Here is a 26,927-nt window from a genome sequence, read left to right on the forward strand (position 1 = left end):
ATACAAGCTCCAATCTCTCCAAAAGTGGATGTAGCTCATTTTGAGTGAACCACTATAAATCTTGTGTGTTTTATTTTGTTCATTTTTAATTGCTTTCTCATTTAGCTTTGCATTGTTCCTCAATCAAATTTAAAGTCCCAAAAAGGTCCTATTTCATAACATTTATGAAGAAAAAAAATTAGTTTCCTTGGGTATTATGCAATTCGACAATTTCCTATGTTAGGCACCTACGATTGTAAGTGAATATGCAACACTTTTTTGTTTTTGGTAAGAGATTAACATAAACGAAAGACAAAAAATCAGCAGCAGAAACTGTCAAATTATAGGAGTTGTAGGCTTAACCGGCACTGTTTCTTGAAAACAAAAGATGCTCCTAGGAATTCGGGTAATGAAATCAAGATGTCTTAGAGCTGGGCCCAATAAATGTCTGAATTTCCCTCAGCTACGCCTTGTTGTCCGAGAGCTAAGCCTGCAAAACAAAGAGGGTTAGCTACCCCGGGGGTGTGACCCGGGAACGCCCCTCCGATGCTAAAGTCAGCGAATGTCTCTAAGAGAGAGAAAGTAGTGAGAGAAAGAGTAATTAGAGAGAGAAAGTAGAGAGAGAGAGAGCAAAAGTCCCCTTCATTAATGATTGGAGAGCTATTTATAGTTGTACTTTTCAGGTGCCATGAGTTGTACTTAATTTGACAGATTAAGGGTAAATCTGTACTTTGCAACCATTTATGATGGGTTGGGTCATGGAGGGCATTTTCTTCATTTGAGGTCAATGGGCTAAGGCCAAGGGACTAGGCCCAAACATTTAGCCCCACGCGTGATGTTGGAACGAGATCGCATGAAGTTCAGAAGTCACGCGAAATGAGCATAATTGAAGTTGTCATATCAGTCGAAATGACTTTTAAGGAGTACTCGAGGGCTAAAATGAGCCCCAAGTGTTCCCAGGGGCTAAAAAGAGCCCCAAAGCGACTTGCAAGGGTAAAGACCAGCCCCAAGCAATGCATTGGAAATACTTTAATTGCAAGAGCTAACTTGTTGTAAAATAGTCCGAGAAATAGGCTTGATAATAGATAATGACTGAAAGCATGACAAATCTTGATAATCTTCAAAGAGGTAAGCCTTAGGTAAGCTTCATGCCTAGCTAAGAGCATGACTCGTCTTGATCTTCGGCTTAATTAGCTTGGGCCTAAGGAACATTGAGCCCATTTATCCGAATCCTACGTGAGTAACATTTCTTTTGGTCTTCATATGGGCCCCTCACCCTTGACTAACCACTTGCAAATTATTAGAGATCAGACTTTGGATTTTAGCTTCCAAGGCACACCGTATGCATATCCCACCGAGGGCCCACCAAGAAAGCATTTGGTTATTGTGTTAGGCTCAGTTGAGCTCTCGGGTTTTTAGGGAAATCAATCCATTTTTTATTTGTAAAATAAATTGAGAATACCGAGGGGTTGCTGGTAGTTTTGGGTTGTCTGAAAGACGCAAGCCGAGGGTTTTTCGGGGTTTACTTGGGAATTTTTAGTTCTTGAATTTTCTAGGGTAAGAAAGGCTGAAATCTGGGGTATGTGAGGTTTGAGAGATGAGGCTGGGCGGAGGTAAGATGTGAGAAAGGAGGGTGCAATGCCGAAGGCTTAGCTTAAGACCCGAGGTATGGTCAGGCACCTATACCCGAGTGAGGGAGCGAAGTGAGCAGCGAGATTGAGGAAATGCGGAGGGAGGTGCGACAGGCCGAGGGGGTATGTGCACTATGTCGAGGGGGTATGAGGTGCCCTGGCGCTGAGGTTGTAAGAGGAAACCGAGAGGATACGCCGTGTTTAAGTAGTGGGCTTATTTGAGTGAGTGACAGTTAGATCTGGAGCTTCGCCAGGCTCAGCGAGGGTGAAGAAGGGAGAGAGAATATGTGCAGCCGGGGGGACTTGAGGTTGATATGCGGATAGCTAGCTGAAAAAGAGGTGAGATAAAGGAGGGAACGAGGTATGCCCAGGAGAGGGAGAGCTGGGCCCTCGGCTTGGTTGAACGGGTGCCAGGCCGAGGGGGTTGTTATGCGGAGAGTGCGGGTGCGAGCTACCCCGAGGTGGGGGAGGAACGAGAGAGGTTCGCGCGACAAACCCGAGGGAGGAGAGAGAGATCGACTTGGGGTATGAGTGCGGAGCAATGCGAGAGGTTTTTTCGGGTTTTACTTGCGATTTTTTTTTTTTGATTTGAGTGTTACCCCGGGGTGAGGGGGAGCTATACCCCGGGGTGAGGGAGCTATACCCCGGGGTGAGGGGGAGCTATACCCCGGGGTGAGGGAGCTATACCCCGGGGTGAGGGAGAGCTATACCCCGGGGTGAGGGAGCTATACCCCGGGGTGAGGGAGTTATACCCTAGGGTGAGGGAGCGCTATACCCCGGGGTGAGGGAGCTGTACCCCGGGGTGAGGGAGTATTGAGTGAAATTGAGAGCTACACCCCGGGGTGAGGGAGAGCTATACCCCGGGGTGAGGGAGCTATACCCCGGGGTGAGGGAGTATTGAGTGAGAGTGAGAGCTATACCCCGGGGTGAGGGAGCTATACCCCGGGGTGAGGGAGTATTGAATGAGAGTGAGAAGAGGACATGCTCTCCGGGGTTTTAAGGTAGTTTGATTGTTACCCCTAGGTGAGGGAGGAGTGAGCGAAGGTGAGATGCGAGAGTGATGTGTGACAACCCCAGGGGAAGAGAGAGAGCTAGGGCGAATGAGAGATGGGATTAAGGGGAAGAGCTAATTAAGCTCTCGGCTCTTCTGCTACCCCGGGCCGAGGGAAGGGTGAGTAGTGTTATGTTTTTTGGCTTAAGTGAGGACTTGCCGAGAGGGTTGTCATGCCAGGCCAAGGGGGTGTCACGCCTAGACGAGGGGTTGTCGATGCGCGCCGAGGGCTTAGCCCGGCTTACTACCCCTATGCGAAGGTGAGTAAGGCAAGCCGACTTGGAAAATGCAAGGGACGTGAATTTTTTCTTGAGTATAGCTAGGCATAGCCGAAAATTGTGCTTAAATAGACAAGTTCTTTTACTTAGAAAAATTTGAGGATTAAAGACGAAATAGTGGAGGGAATATAATTTTGTAGTTGTATTGAGCTTAGGGCATTCGGCTTATCCGAGTGCTGAAGGGGTTGGTAGCAAGCCTAGGGTGTCACTCGAGTGCCGAAGGGGAGAGAGTTTTCTTTCTTTTATGCGGATAGACTAAGATCTTGGGTGTTGATGAGGAGAGAGCCGAGAACTTTTATACCTTGGCCCGAGGAACTTTGAGAATAAAAACCCAAGAAACTTTGTATCCCCGGGCGGAGGTACTTTGACAACAAAACCAAGTGCGTAATACCCCTAGGCTGAGGTACCTTGAGCAATAAACCAAGTATTGTACACCCCTAGACGGGGGTATCTTGAGATATAAACCAAGTATTCTATACCCCCAAGCGAAAATACTTTTGAGATATAAACAAAGTATTTAATACCCTAAGCCGAGGTACTTTTGAAAATAAAATCAAGTGACTTATACCCCCAGGTGGAGGTACTTTGAGATATAAACCAAGTGTTTTATACCCCAAGCCGAGGTATCTTGAGAAATAAACCAAGAAGCTTTATACCCCGGGCGGAGGGAGGCTGAGAGAGTGATTGAATAGGCCGAGCGGAGGGAGGCCAAGTTGAGAGAGTGATTGAATAGGCCGAGCGGAGGGAGGCCAAGTTGAGAGAATGATTGAATAGGCCAAGCTAAGAGGGTGACTCAATAGGCCGAGCGGAAGGAGTAAAGAGAATACTCTATGCTGAGAGATGCCGATGGGCTTGACTTGTCATGTTGAGGCCTCCTCTAGGCCGAGGGCCTGGCTTCAAGTACCAAGAGCGTGCTCAAGTTGGGTCTATTAGCCAAGAGTTCGGCATGCATTATCTTTGCTACAAATTATCCAAGGTTGAGGGGTGATATAGATAAGCCGGGAGCTAAGCCTTAGATAGAGACGCTGAGAGCCTGGGGTATGCCTTGTTTTTGAGTTTTTCACAAACCCAAGATAATTATTTTTCTCCTAATTGAAGCTTGATGATTATCTCTAACTTATAAATTTTGTTGATGTTGTAGAGGCTAGTCCCCGGAGTGTGCTTGACTTGTATTGAAGAGATCTTCCGGCCGAAGTAAGCCTCCTAATAAAAATAGATGAGAGGTATGCTATTCATATCATAGGGATAGGTTGGGGGCTAAACGAGCCCTATGTTATTGTTATAAGTGAGGTACACTCTCCCGAACCTTGAGATAGGCTAGGGGCAAAACGAGACCCTTGTTATAGATGTATGAAAGGTAGTTCATCCCAACTTTTGGGATAGGCTGAGGAGAAGTACGTTATCCCAAATCTTGAGATAGGTTGAGGGCTAAACAAGCCCCTTGTTATATATGTATGAGAGGTAGGCTATCCCAACTTTTAGGATAGGCCGAGGGCTAAACGAGCCCCAAGTTATAAATATATGAGGGGTACGCTATCCCAACTTTTGGGATAGGCCGAGGGCTAAACGAGCCTTTTGTTATTTTAACGATTCGCCAGGACACTATCTCAAACATTGAGTATAGGCTAGAATCTTGCCCCAAACATTGGAACAAACTTGTTATTGATAACGTTAGTTAGAGACCTAGGGTGTCTTGTACGAAGGAAGGACCGGTGCTTTTTGAGAAGATAATGAATTCCCGAGATTTTAGAGCTTTAGGCAGCTATGTAGATAACCATCCCGGAAAATGAAAATGATGCACTGTTAAAAGAAATTTCTTCTAGTATAAGTTCTTATTGCCCCTAGGGCATCATTGTCATTTGAGAAGTTGCTCAGATACAACAACGTCTTAAGTCCGCATTCCAAGCATATCGGTTGCAGACTCCACCTTGTAGATGTTCATGATAGATGGGGAAGGATAGCTTAGGACCTTGCAATTTGGAACTTGTGAGTGGAAGACCCTCGAGTGAATGACCTCCTTGATCTTGTAAAGTTCATGTTGAAGAGGGGTGCTTTCATCTTAGCATAGCTCTCAGCTAGGCATGTCAAGGGATTGGTAGAAGCATATCCCTCGGCTAGGCATGCCGAGGGGTTGATAGATGCATAGCCCTTGGCTAGGCATGATTTGGGGTTGATATATTCATATCCCTTGGCTAGGCATGATGAGGATATGATAAAAGCTTGTCAAGGAGATGATAGAAACATAGATCTCGGCTAGGCATGCCGAGGAGATGGTAGAGGCTTAGCTCTCGGCTAGGCATGCCGAGACGATTGACAAAAGCATAGCCCCCGGCTAGGCATGTCAAGGGGGTGGATAGAAGCATGGTCCTCGGCTAGGCATGATGAGAATATGATAGAAGCTTGCCAAGGAGAAGATAGAAGCATAGCTCTCGGCTAGGCATGCCGAGGAGATGGTAGAGGCTTAGCTCTCGGCTAGGCATGCTGAGACGGTTGACAAAAGCATAGCCCCCGGCTAGGCATGTCGAGGGGGTTGATAGAAGCATGGTCCTCGGCTAGGCATGATGAGAATATGATAGAAGCTTGCCAAGGAGAATATAGAAGCATAACTCTCGGCTAGGCATGCCGAGACGATTGATAGAAGCATAGCCCCCGGCTAAGCATGCTGAGGGGGTACCCAGGCAAGCCGAGGGGATATGCTAGCAGACCGAGGGGGTATCCTGGCAGGCCAAGGGGGTATGCTGGCAGGCCGAGGGGGTAACCAGGCACGCCGATGGGGTATGCTGGCAGGCCGAGGGGGAATTCTTGACTCTTGCTGGGAGTTGGGAGTTTGATGTGGTTGTGAATGACAAGACTCTTGGCGTTGAGGCCGAGAGGAGGCTTGATGGAGCTGGGACAAGTGAGGTTGAGGATTAAGCTGTGGAGCGTTCCCCAGCCTACTTGGCTCTCCTCTTGGGTTGACAAGTGCCCTTAGGCGTTCCTCAATGTTTTTGTTGATCTGGGCTGCCAGCTTATCCAAGTCTCGGCGAGTGACTACCTGAGGGTTGTTCACCTCCCCAGCTGGGTCGCTGCGAGCTTGGGGTAATATCTCCTCGACTACATGAGCATGTCTAGTCAAGAGAATCAGAGCTTGTTTAGTAACATCTTGATAGGTGTTGCGGGGACGCCTAGTGTTCACCATGACTTTTTGTTTGTTATCCCCACAGACGGCGCCACCTGTTTCTGGAAAACAAAAGATGCTCCTGGGAGTTCGGGTAATGAAATCAAGATGTCTTAGAGCTGGGCCCAATAAATGTCTGAATTTCCCTCAGCTATGCCTTGTTGTCCGAGAGCTAAGCCTACAAAACAAAGAGGGTTAGCTGCCCCAGGGGTGTGACCCGGGAACGCCCCTCCGATGCTAAAGTCAGCGAATGTCTCTAAGAGAGAGAAAGTAGTGAGAGAAAGAGTAATTAGAGAGAGAAAGTAGAGAGAGAGAGAGAGCAAAAGTCCCCTTCATTAATGATTGGAGAGCTATTTATAGTTGTACTTTCAGGTGGCATGAGTTGTACTTAATTTGACAGATTAAGGGTAAATCTGTACTTTGCAACCATTTATGATAGGCTGGGTCATGGAGGGCATTTTCGTCATTTGTGGTCACTGGGCTAAGGACAAGGGACTAGGCCCAAACAGGCACAAAATCGAAAAACTTCACTTATGTCAAATACCACGAAAAGTTTTCTAGCTCAGGTACTTTTGGAATGGTGGAGAGCGAAAAAGCAATGTGAAGGATGGTTAATAAAGGAGATGGGCATAGTTGTTTTTGCTGATCAAGGGATAATGAGAGCTATAATATAACTGACAGAGTGAGTTGTCATGGAGGGATTTTTGGCAATGTTTAAAATGACGTTTCTTATGAAACATTAGGTTGGATTAAACTTGATTACAACATGTCACTACTTTTTAAGGTAATGGATTAATGGTAGATTTGATCCCTTTTTTTCCTTGATGACTTCAAGAGATAAGTATATTAGAAATCAAAAGTACAAATATTAATCATTATTAATGTTACTGATTGTTAACGATTACTAAGTGTACATTGATGATTATATGTAGCTCGTAGGTTTACATATAACAAAAACCTTTATACGATTATACATAGTAATATATTAAGGCCTGCTAAATATGCTTGTTTTGTTTTCAATTTCTTCTGACATCTGCAGTTGTATATGAAAAGTATTGGCACCAACACTTCTATATTTTCCAGCATTAATACACACTAATTACTGTTGTTATAAATAACATATACTCCACTATATAAAGGTTGAATCATATGTATTTAAAAAAAAAGAGGTTGAATCATATAGCCAAAAATGTAATTATGAAGCCACACATACATCTTATTTCACTATTTTTGGACCAAGGAAACAGACGTATAAACTCCAAATAGTAATTCAATAAAGACCATAGTCACCACACTAGGAAAATGAAAAGCCTAAAAGGAAAGTAACTAAAGAATAAACTAGTAAATACCAGCTTCCCTCGAGGACTAGTGGTAAGAGAATGAAAGCTCTGAAGTCTAGGTCCAGGGACCAAGCATTGGTACCCCACCTCTCTTTCTCTCTTCTCTAAAAAGAATAAACTAGTAAATATTCAACACTCATACAGTCATTACGTATCTCTTTCGTGTCCAGCTACATCTTTCGGTCGGAGCTTCAGTTTTTTAACATTTATGTTCAACATAACTTATCTCCCAGAGCTCGACATCTTTTCCTCTTTCATACTCTTGTACATATTGAGGAATTTCTGAAAGATCAATACGCATGCCAGTAAAACCTAGAAAAGATACATTTGTGAGGCTTTCGTGTTATCCAATTACAAAACTAATGTTTGCCAAACCATACCAGATAAGAACAAAATTATAACACGATTAAAATGTGATTTATAACTATCCCTTTTCGTTCCTCAAAAAGCTAAGGAAATATGAGTACCCATTGGCAACAACATCAAGATCATACAAGCTGAAATTGTAGCGCTTCTCCAACGCAAGATACAAAACCTGAAGAGCAAAAAATCTACTTCATTATTGATGAAGCTCACTTTCAATGAGGCTAGGGAAGTTGTTTTAAAAATACTGAAGAAAATTATGAAAGGTATTTTATTTCCTGCTAAGCTTTACTATAGTTTAATACTGCCAAAACAACAATAAGAACAACAATAACCCACGACATAGTTTGGATCCGATCATAGGTTGAGCAAAATAGAAGTGCCAGAACAACATGCTGTTTACTAAGCAGGTTGATACAAAGCCCGTCAACATCACTAGTAAGAAATCCCAGCCTTAGATTCAATTGCAAGAGATATTGAAAGGTAAGGAGGCACATAAATTGTTTTAAAAGCAGGATTTCTGCACTGTAATGAAAAAAATGCTGCACAACCCAAGGGCCAAACAGTTGAGTCCCAAATAAGAGGTCTAGGAGTCCCAAATCGGAGATTTAGGAGGTAATATCTTAAGGAATTTTGTTGCCCAATCCTGTGTAGTTCCATTTCCTTGAAAATGCAAATATATTGTTTGACTGGTCACTGGAAGTTCGATTACCTAGGGGAACAGGGGTTTCCAATGAAATGATTAAATATGTTTTTGCCAACCAAACAATTCCACACTTTTCCACTTACTATGTTTCATTCATGTCAACTAAATAAGTACTAAGAGTAGAAGAAAATCAAAAGGTTAGGAGTGTCATGAGTGTCATCTTGCAACGAAGGTTAAAGGTCTTTTCACCTCCTTTTAGACTTAAAAAAAAGGTGGTTTACTAAAAATCCTCCTTGATTCAAAATAAACTAATAATTACTCCCTCTATTTTTTATTAGTTGACACGCTTTGACTTTAACATTATTCACACACCTCTCTTTGACCATGTTTTGTGATTTACATCTGAAGAAAAATATAGTCAACTGGGATCTTGTTAGATTCGTCACAATTTATATTTTAAAAATATCAACTTTTTATAATTTTTGCTTATTGGTAATTAAAGATATTAATGATTGAATTTGTGCATGGGAAAACATGACTAAAGAAACGTGTCAACTAAAAAGAAACGGAGGAAGTATAAAGTTTTTAGAATTTAGCCTACTGCATAGCAATTTATTTTCAATACCTTTTTAGAATGTTGGCACATCATCTTCTGCAGAACACTGAAAAAGGCATCAGTTAACTCATCACTATATATCACATCTGCAGCTAACAGCACAGATGCTCTATTAACTTCTTCAACCTCAGAAGATGTCCAGGAATACCTGAATGGAATAATTTACCACTGTAAATAAGCATGCCCTTCCCAATGAAATATCAACACAAAAATGTGGAGGATTCTGATGACCCTCTCTGTAAACGGGAATTAAAGTTATAATGAAAAAGTCCAGACACTCCATATAGGGATAAACAATATGGTTTCTCTACCTTATTCCAGAATCCAAATCCAAAGGTGGCCATGGTTTCTGCCAATCAAGCTCTCGTACTTTGACTGGAGATTCACTTCCGAACAATCCAGAGTTGATATGAGCATTCCTAGCACAGTTGTCGAGAATTTCAACGCCATGGTCTAGGAATGGTTATCATACAGTGCATCATTAGCAGCATATACATTATACAAGAATTTGCATAACAATACTAAATTGCATAATCTCAATCCAAAGTTTCAGGCCATGAAATTACTTGTTATGAATACAGTCTTCGCAACATGTGCAATTAATATACCAACCAATCTTGAGAAAGACAGAATCAGGATCCTGTGAAACAATGAATAAGGGTTCTTTAGGTTACCGGCATCAGCTTCACATAACACATTTAGAATACCATATTCACAGAATTTTTAAGCATGTTAAAATGTGTAGAGTAATAGTTTTCTCAAGGGCCATAACTTCATTAAAAGCCTACTAAACGGAAGTGCCCTAATTTATTTTTCTTATACCGATAAGGTTTTGGTGATAAACTTCATCTAGGTAATGAACTTTAATTATACAATTTCCTCGGTTTTATGATGTTCCTTCTATTCGTTATACAGTGTTTCAAGATGATGTCCTACTTTCGGAACTTTCACTCTTTTTTCTAATGCATCACTTCTGATAAGTCTCCTTCACCTTCTTAGTGTTTGTGAAAAATAAGACAAACATTGTGAAAAAGATGGAGTATTCAAGATCCTTCTTACAACTAACAGCTTGACTTGCATATCCAAGTCCTAAGTCCAAACATCTATTTCATCATGATGAACAAATTATAGAAGAGAACATTACCTTTGCCAGCACCAAGTTCAACAGCAACAACACCATTGAATATAGATGAAGAAGACATCCTGTACAATACATAATCTGCTAATACCAATTCAGCCCTCCAAACCTGAAAAGGAAAACTTATAGAAAAAGCTAACAGTCTAGAAAGCACTGAATTATAATTTCATTAATTTCCTACAATTTGATGATAAAAATAACTGTAAAATGCATGAAATCCAAAAAGAGTAAAGTCGATAAATGGTGTATGCAAAGCTATAAATTCTTTTACTGATAGTGTTATAAAAAACTCTCATAAGCTGTGTAAGTGTACTACTGAATCGTGTTCCAAATTTGACTACATCATTGCCGTAAAATACATGCAAGCATGCAACTATTGGAGCATAATGATACAAAATAGTAACACACATACATTGTGTACTGCTTTCAGCATATGTATTTATAGCTGCATATGGCTTGATTGCTTGAGCACATAAATAGATTCTCATTTCATCTTATCCTTAGTATCTTACTTAAGTTATAGTTTTAGACTTTTAGCATATTGGACAATCACCTACAGACCCACACTTGGTATGGTTGATGTAATATTGTGCTGAATGCTGACAACACCTGTGTAGTAAGCTTGTTCTGCACAAAAATAAATTTCTTCAGAAAAGCAGAAATCATAGGTTGGTAACTTGCAGTGAATTTGGGCATGTAACTATGTAAGAACTAAGACGGTGACCCGACTACTTGAGGGTGCACCCATTCAAAGAGTGGAAGAGTGAGACCATGGAGGGGTTAAACAAGGGAGGGGGAGACTGAAAATGACTTGGTTGGAAGGAGTTAAGAAGAATATGAAGTATGTGGATTTGCATGAGGATGAGGCAATGGATCATAAGGGATGGAGGAGGAAGTTTTTTGTCTATTACTACACATAATAATCAAATTTGGTTCATGTAGCCGACCTCACTTATGGGATTAACGCTTTGATTGATTGGTTGGAGTGAAGGAAAACCCTTAATCTGATTTAAATATAAAATAGGAAAAGGGAAGGGAAATTTTCTTCTCCTTTCTTCATTGTTATTTCTTTCCATTGTTAGAAAGACATGGAAAGAAAGATTTAGCATACTTCTTCCATTCCCTCTCCTCCCCTCCAATTTTTCCAAGCACATTATTTAAAGAAAAATAAAGCAGTTAGAACCACTCACAAAGTTCTGATAATAAAAGTAGAAAAACTGAACCAACACTAATTAATTTCTGACCACTGACCTAAAGCCAAGTTATTCCGTGATAAATTAGAACAAGGCACATATCAAGATGGCATTTCAGGCATAATCGCAACATATACTTTACTTGACACTTGACAAAATGACACAAAGTATAAGTATACAGAGACAACTTTAAGAAATTAGTTGACAATGTAACACGACAAATAACAAATGAAATTGACTTTTCAAAAATTTAAGTTTTTAAGACTGGTTTAGTTAAATATTGATCATTAAGCACCGGGGTAAGCTCAAAAGCCTGGTCCCTACCTTATAAAAAGGTCAGAAGTAGTAAAAGTGCACAAAGGAGGAGAATCACAGATAAAGAAGGATTATAAATGTGGGTCATGCTTTGACTTACTGGTTCATCGAGCTACAATGAGATCACCATCTTCATCTAAATCAATAGTTTGCTCTGGAGAACTAGATTCATCTTTGACATGGTCACCATGTCTACTCCTCGTGAACTCATCTCCTATGACACTCAAAAACAAGAGAAACTTAATGGGTATAATTCTTCCAGTTCACAATTAAGACAAAAGAGCATGAACAAACAACCACTGAGGCTCCACCAAAATGCAGGCTGAAGAGAGTCCAATGCCGAAAACCAACTATAAAATTAATGGTGCAGAAAAGAATATCATGGCCTGGATTCAATCACTGTAGGTTGGCCCTAACAAAGAGCCTAACCTAGTTTCCTTTCCACATCAAAAACATTGGCTTGAATCTAATCAAGTATCAAATAAACACTAGGGCCTGCTGACTACAGAGGAATAGAGGATGTCATCGGAGCCCCAAATAACCTCAGGCGTCTAAAGGAAAACCAGGGCTTGTCAGTGGCACAATAATTAGTAAATGATGTTGTGAAAGATGACCAATAAGACACCTGTGAAAATGGTTAAGTTCTGGATCCTTAATATAGTCCCCAAAAAAAACATGAAATCTATGGACTCTGCGCGAAAATTTTGGATAAAATAGGAAAATAATTTGGTACCAACCGGGCTGCAAAAGTATAAATTAAAAAAAGGAGTCATGTGAGATTAGAAAAAAATACTTAATCAAATGATATATAATACTACTTTGCTGGGAGGAGCTTGATTTCACATTTTCACGAGTCACAATTTAAAACACTTACAACACAAGTAGAAAATAAACTATCATACTCAGATTATTATTTTCCCCACAAGCACCCCTGCCAAATCATCAACACTCTGACATGGGTATGGTCATGGATACTAGACACTTTATTTTGAACCAAAACATGGACCTTTTTATACAAAAAGATGAGCCCGAAATTTGGACACATAACAATCTCTAACACAAATGGTCAAATCCAAGAAACATAGGAAGTAATAAGTTTGTCATAAGATTCATAACTCTTAGATTTATATCAAATACATACTAGTCTCTACACCAATGGTAAGAAGTGATAAGTTTGTCACAAGACCAGTCTATAACACCATTGAATCAATGATCAAGTCCAAGTAACATAGGAAGTAGTAAGTTTGTCACAAGATTCACGACAGTTTTAGTTACGGACTTAATTTTCCAATTTGCGTTTGTCACAAGATTCACGACACTTTTAGTTACGGACTTAATTTTCCAATTTGCTGAACAACTGAATAGTCTATAACATTCCCTCCCAAATTTTCTTCTGATAACCACAATTACATCTTTCCCTCTCATCAAGGTTTTCTTGTAAGTTAATGGTGCCTAATCCACTGCTCCCTTAAATTGCGCAATGCCTTTTCTCTATCAAAATAAACCCACTATTTGTGCATTGTATCTTTCCACAGATGATGAAAAATAACTAATACCACAAGTAGAAAATTCGTTGTCCGAAGCTAAATTCAAATAAACTCAGCAATCCAAGCCCCTAACTAGTTAATTGTACCACCATAATGAATAAACGCTTGTTCCCTTCATTTCAGTGATTTTACAGAAACATAATTAGCTAGCAATTCAATCCCTCCGTCATACCAACATAACGCGTAATTCAAAACTTGTCATTTAATCTAATGTTCCTGTATTGGCTTTTCGAAACTCTGACATGGGTACGATCCTACGACACTTGGTTCTGGACCAAAATCATCAGAAAATAAACTAGTCCCAAAGTTTGACACTTTGGACACATACCCATATATGACACGAATACCCAATTCGAATTACACTATAAACAACATAAAATCATCCAAAAACTCATACATAATAAAATTCAAACTAAATTCAATCAAAATAAACTTAAACATTGATTCCCAACACTCTTCAAGGACATAAAATACAAATTAAAGCCGATAATACCATAGAAACTGTAAGAAGAGATGAATGAAATGAAGAAGATAGAAATTAGGGGTTACCAAGAGGGAGAGAGAAAGTGAAGTGAGAGCTGTAAGGGCCAGAGAAGTTAGCAGGGCAACCCAGATGATCTTCGCTAATCACCTCCTCATCTTCTGCCATACAAATATTTGCACTTTCCTCTTTGTGTTGTTCTTCCATTGTTGCTCACTCTCCGTGTCTGCCTCTGGCAATTTTATGGAAATTTAGCAGATTAAATTTCACTTAATCAGATTTCAGCAGAGCCGAGCCGCAACATTATTATTAATGTTATTATTATTATTAATGTTGTTGTTATTATTATTATTACTACTTCATCCCTTTTTGATAGTCTTTTATGGGTAAATTTTAGTCCCAAAATATTCACCCCATTAATTTTTTCAATCCCTTTTGCATGCACCCGGTGTACAGTATTTTTACTGTAAATCAAGTTGTTTGCACGTGCCAACCATTTACTAGGTTTTTTTTTAAAAAAAAAAAATCAAAATCGCGGAATTTCATACCTCAAAATAAAAAAAAACGTAGAACAACAATGGAAGAGAGAGAAAGTGAGAAAACAATGCTCTTGATCATCAATTGAGGAGAGAGAAAGTGAGAAAACGCAAAAATTGCAGATTTCGATCATCAATTGAGGAGAAAAAGGTGAACGCACAAATTAAAGAATTCGATCATCAATTAAGGACAGAGAAAGTGAGGAAACTTACAAATTGCAGAATTCGATCATTAGTTGAGGAGAGAGAAAATGAGAAAACGAACAAATTGGAGAATTCGATCACCAATGGAGAATTCGACTTTCGATACCACAAATTGTAGCAATCTCATCCACGAATTGCTACAAAAACAGAGGCAAATTGAAACTGAATTTGAAATCGATTTAAATCAATCGATTATAGAAGAAGAAGAAGAAGAAGAAGAAGAAGAAGAAGAAGAAGAAGAAGAAGAAGAAGAAGAAGAAGAAGAAGAAAGAAGAAGAAGAAGAAGAAGAAGAAGAAGAAGAAGAAGAAGAAGAAGAAGAAGAAGAAGAAGAAGAAGAAGAAGAAGAAGAAGAAGAAGAAGAGTTTTGGAGATGAATTCGTACCAATATTCAACAATCCAAACAATGGAGACGATGCAGAAGAATCAATTAACAATGCAGAAGAAGCAATTGACAATGCAGAAACTCAAGTGGTTCCTAGCAAATCAATTGATTCAAATTCAGAACAACACAACCAAATCAAATGCAATTGAAGGTAATTTCTATAAACTTTTTAGATTGTATGCAAAAAGTAACTCTTTGAATGCCTAAATGTTACCCTTTTCATGCATAAAAGTGACCCTATTTATGCACAAATGTTACCCTCATATTGTATGCAGAAAATTCAAATTGAATGCAAAAAGTAACCCTTTGAATGCCTAAATGTTACCATTGTAATGCATAAACGTGACCCTATTTATGCACAAAAGTTACCCTCAGATTGTATGTAGAAAATTAAGATTGTACGCAAAAAGTAACCCTTTGAATGCCTAAATGTTACCTTTTTATGCATAAAAGTGACCCTATTTTCACACGAATGTTACCCTTTATTTGCCTCCAATTTTAATGATATGATGCCTCTGGTTATTATCTGATTTGTCTGTATTAAATAACAGATACAAATCCAATTGATGCTTCTGGTTTAGATCTTAGAGGATCATTTCTTGGTGTGGTAAGACAAACTTTTGAAGAAATTTTGGAATTGTATGAAAAACATGCAGCTATACTGGGGTTTTCAATAAGAAAATGTATAACTAGATTCAAAAAACAAACAAAAATAGTAACTGAGAAAAATTATGTGTGTTCTGCTGAAGGAAAGAGAAATTCAGGTCAAAAGAAAACAAAGTTAGTTGAAATGGTTGATGAAGAGGATGTAAATGTTAAAACAAGAAAGCCAAGACAAGTAGCCATTACAAGATCGAATTGCAAGGTATGTATAAGAGCAAAAGTGAATAAAGAAGGAAAGTTTGAGGTAGTGGCTCATGTTATTGAGCATAACCACGAGCTAACAAGGTCACAGTGGCATTATTTGCATCGTTCTGAAAGAAAAATGACCGAGGAAAAAGCTGAAGCAATCAAAACAATAAAATCTTCAGGTCTAACTACAATGGACACTTACAATTACATGGCTACAGAGGCTGGAGGAGAACATAATGTAGGTCATAGTGTTGTAGATCATCTGAATTTCTGCTTAAGGTTAAGAATGGAACAAATTGAGGCTGGAGATGCTCAAACTTTAGTGAACATTTTAAATCAGGAACAATCAGAAGATCCGAACTTCTTTTTTAGAGTGAAGTTTGACAATGAAGGGAGAATTTCCAATATCTTTTGGAGAGATTCAATGATGTTAGAAGACTATAAAATATATGGATATGTTCTTGTCTTTGATACAACATACAAAACCAACAGATACAATATTATATGTGCTCCATTTGTTGGCATAAATAATCACTGGCATAATTGTATGTTTGCATGTGCTTTTATTGGGGATGAAAAAACAGATTTATTTGTGTGGCTACTAGAAACCTTCTTGAAAGCTATGGAGAATAGAAGACCAACTTCAATATTCAGTGACCAGGACCAAGCAATGACAAATGCAATTGAGCAGGTAAAAGATTTATATTGACATTTTACAGATTTTAAGCTCTGACAATAATGTTTTTCTTTTTCCCATAAAGTTACCCTATTAACTGCATAAAATTACCCTTTTAACTACATAAAGTGACCCTTTTAATAGCATAAAGTGACCCCTTTATTTTCAATGTAGGTGTTTCCTAATACAAGGCATAAACTATGTATCTGGCATTTGGAACAAAATGCCATAACCAGATTTGGGGCTCTTAAAAAAGACAAAGAATTCAAGTATGCATTCTACCAGTGCTTAAAGATGTGTGTGATAGAACAAGAATTTGAAGCAAAGTGGCAAGCAATGATGCAAAAATATGACTTGACAGCACACTCTTGGTACCAAGGAGTGTATGAGTTGAAAGAAAAATGGTGTCCTGCCCTTAGTAGAGATTTCTTTTCAGCAGGAATTCTATCATCACAAAGGAGTGAAAGCACTAATCAAGCTATAGAATTCAGAGCAATTAAAGCAACTACATTGACAGAATTTTATACCATATTTAAGAAGACAACCAATCGTTGGAGAAGCACAGAGAAATATGATGAGTTTACCTGTAGCAAGTCAATAGCATTCACTTCATTGCCACTGTCCGGAATGCTAAATCATGCAGCACATGTAAAAAGTTAACTGAAAAGTACTTAAATTACACATAATATATAAAAATTTAAATGTAGATACCTGATTTTGGTGAACAGGTTTTCACTTTATCACTCTTTAGAGATTTTGAAGAGGAGTTTGGATATTCTATGGCAACAATTGTTCAGATGTTAGGGAGAAATGAAGAATGCCTAGTTTATGGAGTAACCCTAGAAGACAAGCAATGGTATGCACATCAAATAAACTATATACATGAGACCTAGAGTGTATGGTGTACTTGCAAAAATTTTGAAGCATTTGGATGGTTATGTTATCATTGCATCATAATTCTACATTTGTATTCAGTAACAAGAATACTAGACAAGTATGTTTCAAAAAAATGGACTAAGTTTGCAAAAACAGAGGCATGGGATAGGTTCAAGAATCAGGATCCTACACAGCCATATATTCCATGGAGGCAAACAATGATGAGGAAATACTACAATTTAATCTTAAAAAGTCAAGAAACTGAAGAGACAAGAGCATTTACGGAAGAAAGCTTCAAAAACAGTCTTAAAATGGTGGAAGAATTACTTGCTAGTGCTACTCAGAGAGAAAGTGCAGAAGCTGCTTCTAACATTCCTGATGTGGCAGACAGCACTCAAAGCAATAATGATGTTTCTTCGGCATCGAGTACAAGCACAAGTGTACCAACAATACTTGATCCTAAAAGGGCTGTAACAAAAGGAAGAAGCAAGTGAGCAAAAGGAGGACTTGAAAAAAGCAAGAGAAAAAGAAAAACAGCACTGCCACCTCCACATTCAGAATTTGGATCAAAGACACCTAACTTACGACTCTTTTAGGAACTTTGTTTGAACATTTTTTTTTCAAAACTAATATACATTGTATCGTAAGACTATTTTTTATTTTTTTACTCTATTAATAAACTATTTTGATGAAAATATCATTTACACTATTATTAGCAAATGTTTAATTACTGGAAACATAAACTTTTTTTTGACAAGACAGGAAAAACATGAAATTATGTTACCCTTTTCCTGAATAAAAGTGACCTTTTTCATGCGTAAAAGTGACCCTTTTCATGCATAAAAATTAACCTTTTTTATTCTACAAAGTTACCCTTTTCATGAATAAAAGTGACCTTTTTCATGCATAAAAGTTACCCTATCTACCCACAAAACTATTTCTTATCATGTATAAACTAATTCTTTCTACCCAAAAAAGTAACCCTTTTTATGCTACAAAGTTCACCATTTTATGCATAAAAGTGACCCATTAAAAACATACAAAAGAACCTTTCAAATTACTTAATGTATGCACATACATCAGTATTCCAAACAACCAAAAACTATACAATAAGTTTAATTACATCATTGAACTTGATGTATATGCAAATACATGAAGTTTTTTCATTGTTCAAAAAATACTACTAGACCTAAGTTTTTTCACTGTTTAGAAGGAGTGTACTTTTTTATTTGCTTTTTGGTCCTTTTTCCTTTGGGATGTTCTTCATCTGCCTCTTCCTTTGCTGTTGCTTCTACCATTTTTCTATCTTTATTTTCTTTCTTATTCTTCTCAGCAATTGCAGCCTTTCTTCTTGCTTCAATTTCCTGGACATAAGAAGGATCTTTCTTCTTCTCGTTGAACTTGGCTAATTCTTACAACACATCATTCCTAGATTCATTCAAATCACACAGCACTAGTGTGGTACATATCTGTGCTCGTATTTTCTTCCAACAATCTCACAACAGGAAAAAAATATCAATATGTAATTAATAGAAGCATTAGAAAGGAAAAAACTACAGACAAAATATATGAATAATTACTCTTTTGAGTTCATTTAATTTGAACGATTCTCCAACAAAATGGAGCATGTGATACATGACAAAGACCCCACAGTCCAAATTGTCAACTCTATCTTTTCTCCATTCGAAATCAACAGCTTGAAACCCATAAGAAGGTAGCTGAGAACTCTTTGGATGATTTCTTTTGGCAATAAAAGCACCCATTTGATCACACTGAGCTAAAATATAAAAGTTTAGCATATATTAAAAACAAAAAAAAAGGTTTAAATGGAAACAATGAATCAACAAAAATATAACAATAAATCAACAGAAACATTATAATTGTTTAGACAAATCTTTAAAATAATCCACACTAGATTCACGCCAGATAATGTTGTCAAGATAATATACAACCTCTTTTGTATGATCAATAACAAACAAAATGTAGTGATTATCATAAAGAACATGATAATAGATCTGAAACAGCAAAATTAAGAGTGATTTAGACAGAGCATATCGCAAACAGAACTCTTTTAAAGTTATGATAGTGATTTAACATGAAAAATACCAGTTCAGCATCCATTATATCACATTCAGGATTCTCATAGCACAGCCAACCTTCCCTTAGATCGTGCAAATCCTTCACAGCACTAGAAATATCACCTTGGCCAATGTGATCACAAACATGCAAGAATGCCAACTATTAAAGTATAAGAACTCATTAACATATATATATATATATATATATATATATATATATATATATATATATATATAACGTAAATGTGTTTAAATATATATATATAAAAAAATCAAACTACTTACACTTTTCCTCACACCAAACAAGAATTTTTGAGGACTAGAAGCCTCAAAACATGCTTTCTCATTTAGATACAGGCAGTAGCAATCAATAATGCACCATCAAATCCTAAGTGGAGCAGCAAGGGACACCATGTCTTCTCTTGGAATTACAAAATTCATACCAAAAGTAACAAGGTTCTCACTGGAACAATAAAAATAAGATCAGCATTAAAAAAAATAGAGGAAAGAAAAGATAAAAAATATTATCATAACAATTGACACTTAACTTCCTCTGCAATGAATCATCCTTCAACAAACAATAATCGAGAATTTCCAAATGTAACTGAGGCATACTCTTGAAAATCCGAGCATTAGCCTTCAAAAACAGAGTCACAAAAAACACATCCACACCTACTGGCCCATAGTCCAGAGAGCATTGAGATTTATTGGATCTGATGATATGTCCAGGAACAACTTTTGTAGAAGGTCCAGCACCATTACCACTATTACCACCTTCATTAACAACTTCTTTAGCAGGCCTAGTAGGAACAACTTCTTTGTCATATTTAAAACTTGTGCATGTTCATCTTCAGGAACATCTCCTTTATGACCTTTTGCAGGTTCATCTTCAGGAACATCCACTGTACGACCTTGTTCAAGTTCATAAAAACCACGAGATATCTCATGTACAGACTTCATCTTATTACACTCATCAATTAAACCATCTAAAAGCTTCAGATAATGAGGATCAGAGAGTAGTTGTTGAGTTTAAGAAACTGCAACAACATTATCAGAAGATAATGAAACAGTACTGCGAGAAGCAATCATCTCATTCAAGGTATCAAAACCCTGTGTTTGAACCAACAATAAAACATCCATATTTCTTTTTACCAAAAGAAATGTCTCATGAACAACCTACAAACATATGAACAAAGAAGAAAATAAACAAATGAGATAAATAAAAAATAAAAAAATAAAAAAGTGAAAATTCAGGATATATGCATAAAGTGACCCTTTTAAATGCATAAAGTGACCCTTTTATATGCATATAGTCACCCTTTTAAATGCACAAAGTAACCCTTGCAACTGAATATTTATGGTAACTTTAGTGCACATAAAGGGTAACTTTAGTAGTGCACATAAAGAGATAATAACTAAATATAAAAAAATAATAATAATAAAAAAATAGAACACTTACATCAGTTGAAATTTCTTTAATTTCATCATCAGTACAGTCATCACACCTTCCGGAAGATCAAATGCAAGAATGTGGCCAATTCTACCACTTGTAGAAGCACCATGATCATATCCCAAAGTGCGAGGTTGCTCAACAACAGTTTGCTTAATCACAGGCTGTGACAAAAGGATATGTAAGGGTATCCAATGGTCCCTGCCCAAAACCTCCAGCTTTGATCTCTAAATTAATCTGCTTCTTAATCTTAGCATCCGTCCAATGCTGAATCAAAGGAACAATACTACTTTCCTTTTCTCCTTGAAAATTTAAACGATGAAAATACATAATTTGCAAAGTCAGCAAACAACCACTAACATTTTGAGCTTTTTCATCATTCTTATACTTTTCAACAACCTTCTTTAACTTTTTCAAAACATATGAACACCAATCAAAATTTTTGATTTCATCAACTTCTTCAATAGCCTTCAGCAACTTCAATGAAACAGTCCTATTAGTATTAGGAGCTAAAAAACTAGACATAGCATGAAGAAAAAAACACCTCTTAAACTCTTCCCCTCCATCAACCAAATCAACCATTCGAGACTCCAACTTTGACAAATGAAGAGCTTGCTTATCAGAAAGACCATAATCAGATCTCCATCCTGAATGATACATTTATCTACACTTCCATCTTCAGCATTTTTCTTTAGTTCAGGAACAGGAATATCACTCATGGGCAAGCAAAACACATCGCATATATCGTTTCCAGTAACTACGAATTCTTTACCAGTAGCAATGGTAAATATGCAGCTACCACCATTAAAGTGTTTAACAAGCCAAGGTAGCATTTGACGATTAAGTGTTTTCAATTTCAAATGTAATAAACCACCAAAACTAATTTCTTCAACAGCTTGATGTTGGTTAGAACAAAAGGTCTGCATCATAAATTCCATTGTATGTGGTCTACACCTTGCAATCAAGCGTCTTTGTTCCCTAAAAATAATAAAAAAAAAATAACTTAAACAATATAAACTAAAAACAACATATAATTAAAAAAATGCAGATCAAATAACATGTGTACTCACACAACAGTCTCAGAATCAGAATCGGAAACCATTTCGAATTCAGAATCTGAATCAGGCACTGTTTTAGCCTTCTTAGGTACAATTTTGGCCTTCTTAGGAATTGGTTTAGCCTGCTTAGGAACTGTCTTGTCCTTCTTAGGAGCTGCTTTAGCCTTCTTAAACTCTAGTTTGGCCTTCTCAGAAACTGTCTTAGTCTTTTTAGGGACTGTTTTAGCCTTCTCAAACTTTGGTTTAGCCTTCTCAGCAACTGTCTTGGTCTTTTTAGGTACTGCTTTGCCCTTAGCAAACTCTTTAGGCATTGCTTTTCCCTTTGAAGACAATTTATAACGATATCCACCTATTGAACCACCTATAGCTAATTAATATAGGAAAATAACCATAAATTACAAATTCACAAAGTACTAATGGAAAATTTCAGAATATATGCATAATGACCCTTTGAAATGCATAAAGTGGCCCATTTAAATGCATAAAGTAACCCTTTTAACAGCATAAAGTGACTGACAGGCTAAAGTCGTATCATCTAATCAAAATTAATTCCTAAAAAAACTAACTAAAATAGATAGGGAAGTAGGGTCAAATCCACAGGGAAACAAGTCTTTTTATTCCTATTAATTAAAGCAATCTAAATTATTAAGTAACAATTTAATAATATGGATATAAGACTAAATACGGGGATTAATATTAAGAGGAAATCAATGAATAAAATACCTAGGGCTTAGGTTCACCAATAAACAATATTGCAGGGTAAAACATAATAATCAAACATCAATGCATAAATTAATCAGATCATAAAGGGCTTTCTCTACGTATTACAATCACAGAATTAATCTACCGGTATTAAATCTCATCTCTCGAATCTCGACTTAACCATTTATAAATTAACCTGCCTATTGAAACTAGACCTAAACATCAATTCTCATCTCTCAAATCTCGAATCAATATTGTCAAACTCATGCATAAAAGATCAGGCCTAATCTAGTCACATGGCATTAAATCAATCAATAGGAAATTAATCTAGCATTGACAATAAACAATCATAAATTACCCCTACACATTATTTATGGATCCCCACAAACCCTAGAAAGAAAACTACTCAAACATAATTAAAACTATACTATTCAAAGGAAATAAACAAGACATGATCAAAGGAATAGAATAAATAACTAAGATTAAGAGAAGAGAAATCGTTACCAAAGAAATCTGGAATTAAGAATAGAGTTAAGAACAAAGTATAAGAGAGAGAGAAACTAATCTAAGGCTAAGTAGAGAGAGAAAATCTAAAAAAGAATTAAGAAAGAGTAAAAGAAGATGCTAAACTCGCTTAATGGAAAATTATTTAATGGAAAAGTATTTATACTAAGCAAGAATCCTAAACTAAACTCGAATAGAATTAGTTTTTATAAAAGGAAAGTTTTTATTTAACTCAAATTCTTTAATCTTATCTTTTTAATAAGGATAATTAAGATCTTTTAGAAACTTATAGAAGCTTCTAAATAGTCCTAATTAGTTTAGGAATAGAATTAAACCTTTGGACCCTCCACATGATCATTGGGTCGTAGGTAAAATTCGGTTTGGGCCCAGTTTAGTATTTTGGCAATAACTTCCTCATTATTCATCGGAATTGGGCTTATAATATATCGCTGGAAAGGTCTTTTCAAGCCCTATCCAACTACACTATTATTGGACCCATATCACGGACCAAACTAAAATGGAATGCACGTTTTTCAAAAATAGGGTAAGAAAAGAAATATTTTCAAAAATAGAAAGAAGAGAATTTTAATAAAAACTACTACATCACTAGACTTTTCACACTTTCACCTCATTCGATTATGATTCGACGCAAAAGGTATTCATCACTGGGTTTGGTTTTGGGGATACACAAATGGGTGTCTACAAAAGCCCCGACTTTGACTAAGTTTGGAGAAACGCAAGTTTCGAAAACAAAAGTGAAAGTAGCGATAGGGACGGAGAATGATTCAGTACGTTCTGCGATCCTAAATCATTATTGTAACACCGATACCTGAAAACTAGCGTAAGTTAAAACAGATAAGAGAGTTAAGAAACGCGTATCGTGCACTGTCAAGCACACGTCTCTGAAGGTAACCGATTTGTTGCATTTGCTGTTGTGACAACCATCCACAAGCTAGGGAACGCCATCTTGCTGTTTTGATGTTCACTCATCTCCGAACAATGGCGCTTTTTGACAATCTTCCTCAAGCTAGGGGATACCGCCTGAAGATTGCTACGCTTGTAACTACCTCCAATTTCCGCTGTGATAGTGTTCTGCAAGCCAGAGAATACTATCGAAGATTGCTTCGCTTGAAACGACCTTCTACCGCCTTGTGACCATCTTCCGCAAGCCAGGGAATATGATGGAAGATTACTCCGCTTGAAGCCACCCTCAATTGTTGCGATAATATTCCAAATAAAACTACCAAAGATCAACACTTGTTGATCCTTAATTCTTCTTGAATTTTTCTATTGATGCTTTGGGTGATGACAATCCTCTTTTCTTTGGGAATAGTTTCCAACACAACTCTTGTATGATGTATGGAAATCCGATTTAGGGAAAGTTTGTCAATGTCACGTAACAATCCATCCTTGGAAATGTTTCCACGATGAAGCGACAATCCGTATCCCGAAAAATTTGCCAAAATCCAATTTTGGGACAAGTTGCCAATGCTTCTTAACAATCTGTCATAAGAACTTTGCTACAATCGACAATCCACATCTTGGAATATAACTCTTGAAAGCAATCCACCTTGGAATTTTTCCAATGCTATGCAACAATTCTCTTAGGAAAATATTGCCACAATTGACAATCCGCGTCTTGGAACATTTGCAAAAAGAGTCGATCGACAATCCACTTTGGGAAAATTTGCCACTTACTGAAATAAATGACAATCCACGTTGAGGAACCTTTACTGAAATTTATGATGAGTAGAGACCTACGACAATCCTTTGGGAAATTTTACCATAGGGAGCTATGTGTATGACAATCCAATCTCAAAAAACTTGCTAGAGATGACAATCCGAACTTGGAAAAAATTGCCAAACAGAGAAGGAGCACGATAATCCACGCTTGGAAACTTTTCCAGAGATGACAATCCAATCTTGGAAAAATTGTCGTTAAGGAAGATGAACGACAATCCACATTTGGAAATATTGTCAGTTGGGGATGGCAATCCAATCTTGGAAAAATTGTCGTATAAGTGCTTGCTTTTGAACCGATGCTTTGGTGGTTGTAATGAGCCAATGCTTAGGCGCTTAAGCTAAGTGAGACGATCGTCGTCAGGTTAATCACTTACTGCGATTGTAATCGATCGAGTAGAGTACTAATCACGTTAATTTGCTTATAGGGGCTAACTGGCGTACCAAGGAAGCCGAAATTGTTGTATGAGGTCCGCATAATCCAATATGGGACCACACGTCTTGTCGATGCATCGACACTTGCTAGAACATGTCGTCGCCTTGTTCTCACTCTGTCGCCAGGCGACAGCCTTGTCGTCTGACGCTGGAGTCAAGTTTTCATTTGCGACTTTTCAAAAATAATCCGAGAACGTTCTTGCTCACTGGAATGTACCTGCATTTATATTTTGGACTATAGGACTTTTCTCATGTAATTAGGGTTGACCTAAGACTTAGTGTTGCTTAACTCATAAACTTGACACGACTCAAGGTATAACTTGACTTAATGATGACTCACTTCGTGTGACTCATGTGTGCATAGTGTTGACTCAATGTGATAACACGACATGACTCAATGTGTAGATGACTCGTGTGTGCATTTTAATGTGATCGTGCGACTCGAAAATGCAAAAAAGCAAAAAATTTCCGTCATTTTTGTGGAGCGTACCGACTTTCTCCTGAAAAAGAAAGACGTGAAAAAAGAAAGAAGCGAAGTTTTTGAAGGTGCATGTTGAATGAGCTTAATCCGTTAACGTTGTCTCTCATAGTACAAGGATTGTAACATCTTAGTCTGTCCTAGTTGACTCGATAATGAAGTATTAAGGTAACTAAGGCGCTGAGGCTAAGTATTTCATACTTTGTGATGTAATGATGATTGATCTTGATATGACAAGGCATGCTTCAGCGTTGTGTTAAGATTTAATGACAAAAGGTTCCTATGGGAAGTATATTTGGTCATGTATGTGTGCAGTGTGTGAAAGTGACACAAAGGTTAGGTCGCAAAGGCTAAGTGTATGGAAAGATATTATTTTTAGAAGAGCCAAAAGATGGTGACTCTTAGGCTAGGTAGGCTAACCATGTAGGGATCAAGCCCCCAAGTCTAGCTCTAAATGAAAAGGGATGAGCATTGGAGATCTCTTGATATGATTAATTATGAAACTATATATGAATACATTTTATTACGGCCGCACCCTAATGTGAGGTTGTCTACGTATACGTCAGGAATCAGCCCAAAAGCTCTAGCCGAACCTCGCACAAGTGTGTGTATACCTCAAAGAGGTCTTTTGAGGGTTGTAACGTGGTTAGGCTAAAGGTTATAGAAGAAAGGGATAAAGGCTCAAGACCCTAGATAAGCCCCCAAGGCGTGCAACCTTACTTTTGAAATCTTTATATTTTTATGCTTGAGTTTTCTCACTTTTGAGCTCTTTCTTTTTTTATTATTATTGCTCTCTTTTTTTTGCTTTTGCATTTTTTATTTTGAACTTTTTTATAATTGTGGGCAATCCCGATCATGCGGTCTGTCACTCACTTGGCATTCATGTTTCTCAGGCACAGTACCAAGCACTCGATAAGAGACGCAATCTGAGACGTGTTCTTATCAAAGATATTTTCATATCAAAGACATAGGAACACTTGCCCTTTGTTACACTTTTATTTATTTTTTTTTATTAATTTTGATCTTTTGAAGTCACTCAAGCTTTTGATGAAATTGAAAATTGCATAAGTTGCACACCATCCCATCCCAAGGTTAGGTAGATATGGGTTGAAAAATGAAAGGTCTATCGTTAGACGAGGCTCAAAGTGGTTTATCAAAAAAGGATTGCATATTTGAAGGGTGAAAGGTGATATGATATGGCTACAAGGGGTGCCTCAAAT

General features: G+C 37.6%; 1 protein-coding gene and 1 pseudogene across 1 annotated transcript; one reads left to right on the plus strand and one right to left on the minus strand.

The window, feature by feature from the left end:
* Positions 1–7,742: 7,742 nt before the first annotated feature.
* Positions 7,743–14,031, minus strand: LOC110713179 (annotated as a pseudogene).
* Positions 14,032–14,879: 848 nt separating this feature from the next.
* LOC110713280 (protein FAR1-RELATED SEQUENCE 5-like) lies at positions 14,880–17,756 on the plus strand. The gene is made up of 4 exons (XM_021891738.1): positions 14,880–15,009; positions 15,410–16,401; positions 16,561–17,041; positions 17,362–17,756. Exons 1-4 carry the CDS (start codon positions 14,880–14,882, stop codon positions 17,754–17,756), a joined length of 1,998 nt encoding a protein of 665 aa, XP_021747430.1.
* Positions 17,757–26,927: the final 9,171 nt, after the last annotated feature.

The sequence above is a fragment of the Chenopodium quinoa genome, unplaced genomic scaffold (genome assembly GCF_001683475.1).
Source record: "Chenopodium quinoa cultivar QQ74 unplaced genomic scaffold, ASM168347v1, whole genome shotgun sequence".
NCBI lineage: Eukaryota > Viridiplantae > Streptophyta > Magnoliopsida > Caryophyllales > Amaranthaceae > Chenopodium > Chenopodium quinoa.

Coding starts and splice junctions, on each gene's coding strand:
- LOC110713280 (XM_021891738.1), top strand. CDS start 14,880: ATGGAGACGATGCAGAAGAATCAATTAACAATGCAGAAGAAGCAATTG. Junction 15,010..15,409: donor CAAATCAAATGCAATTGAAG/GTAATTTCTATA, acceptor ATTAAATAACAG/ATACAAATCCAATTGATGCT. Junction 17,042..17,361: donor TCATGCAGCACATGTAAAAA/GTTAACTGAAAA, acceptor ATTTGTATTCAG/TAACAAGAATACTAGACAAG.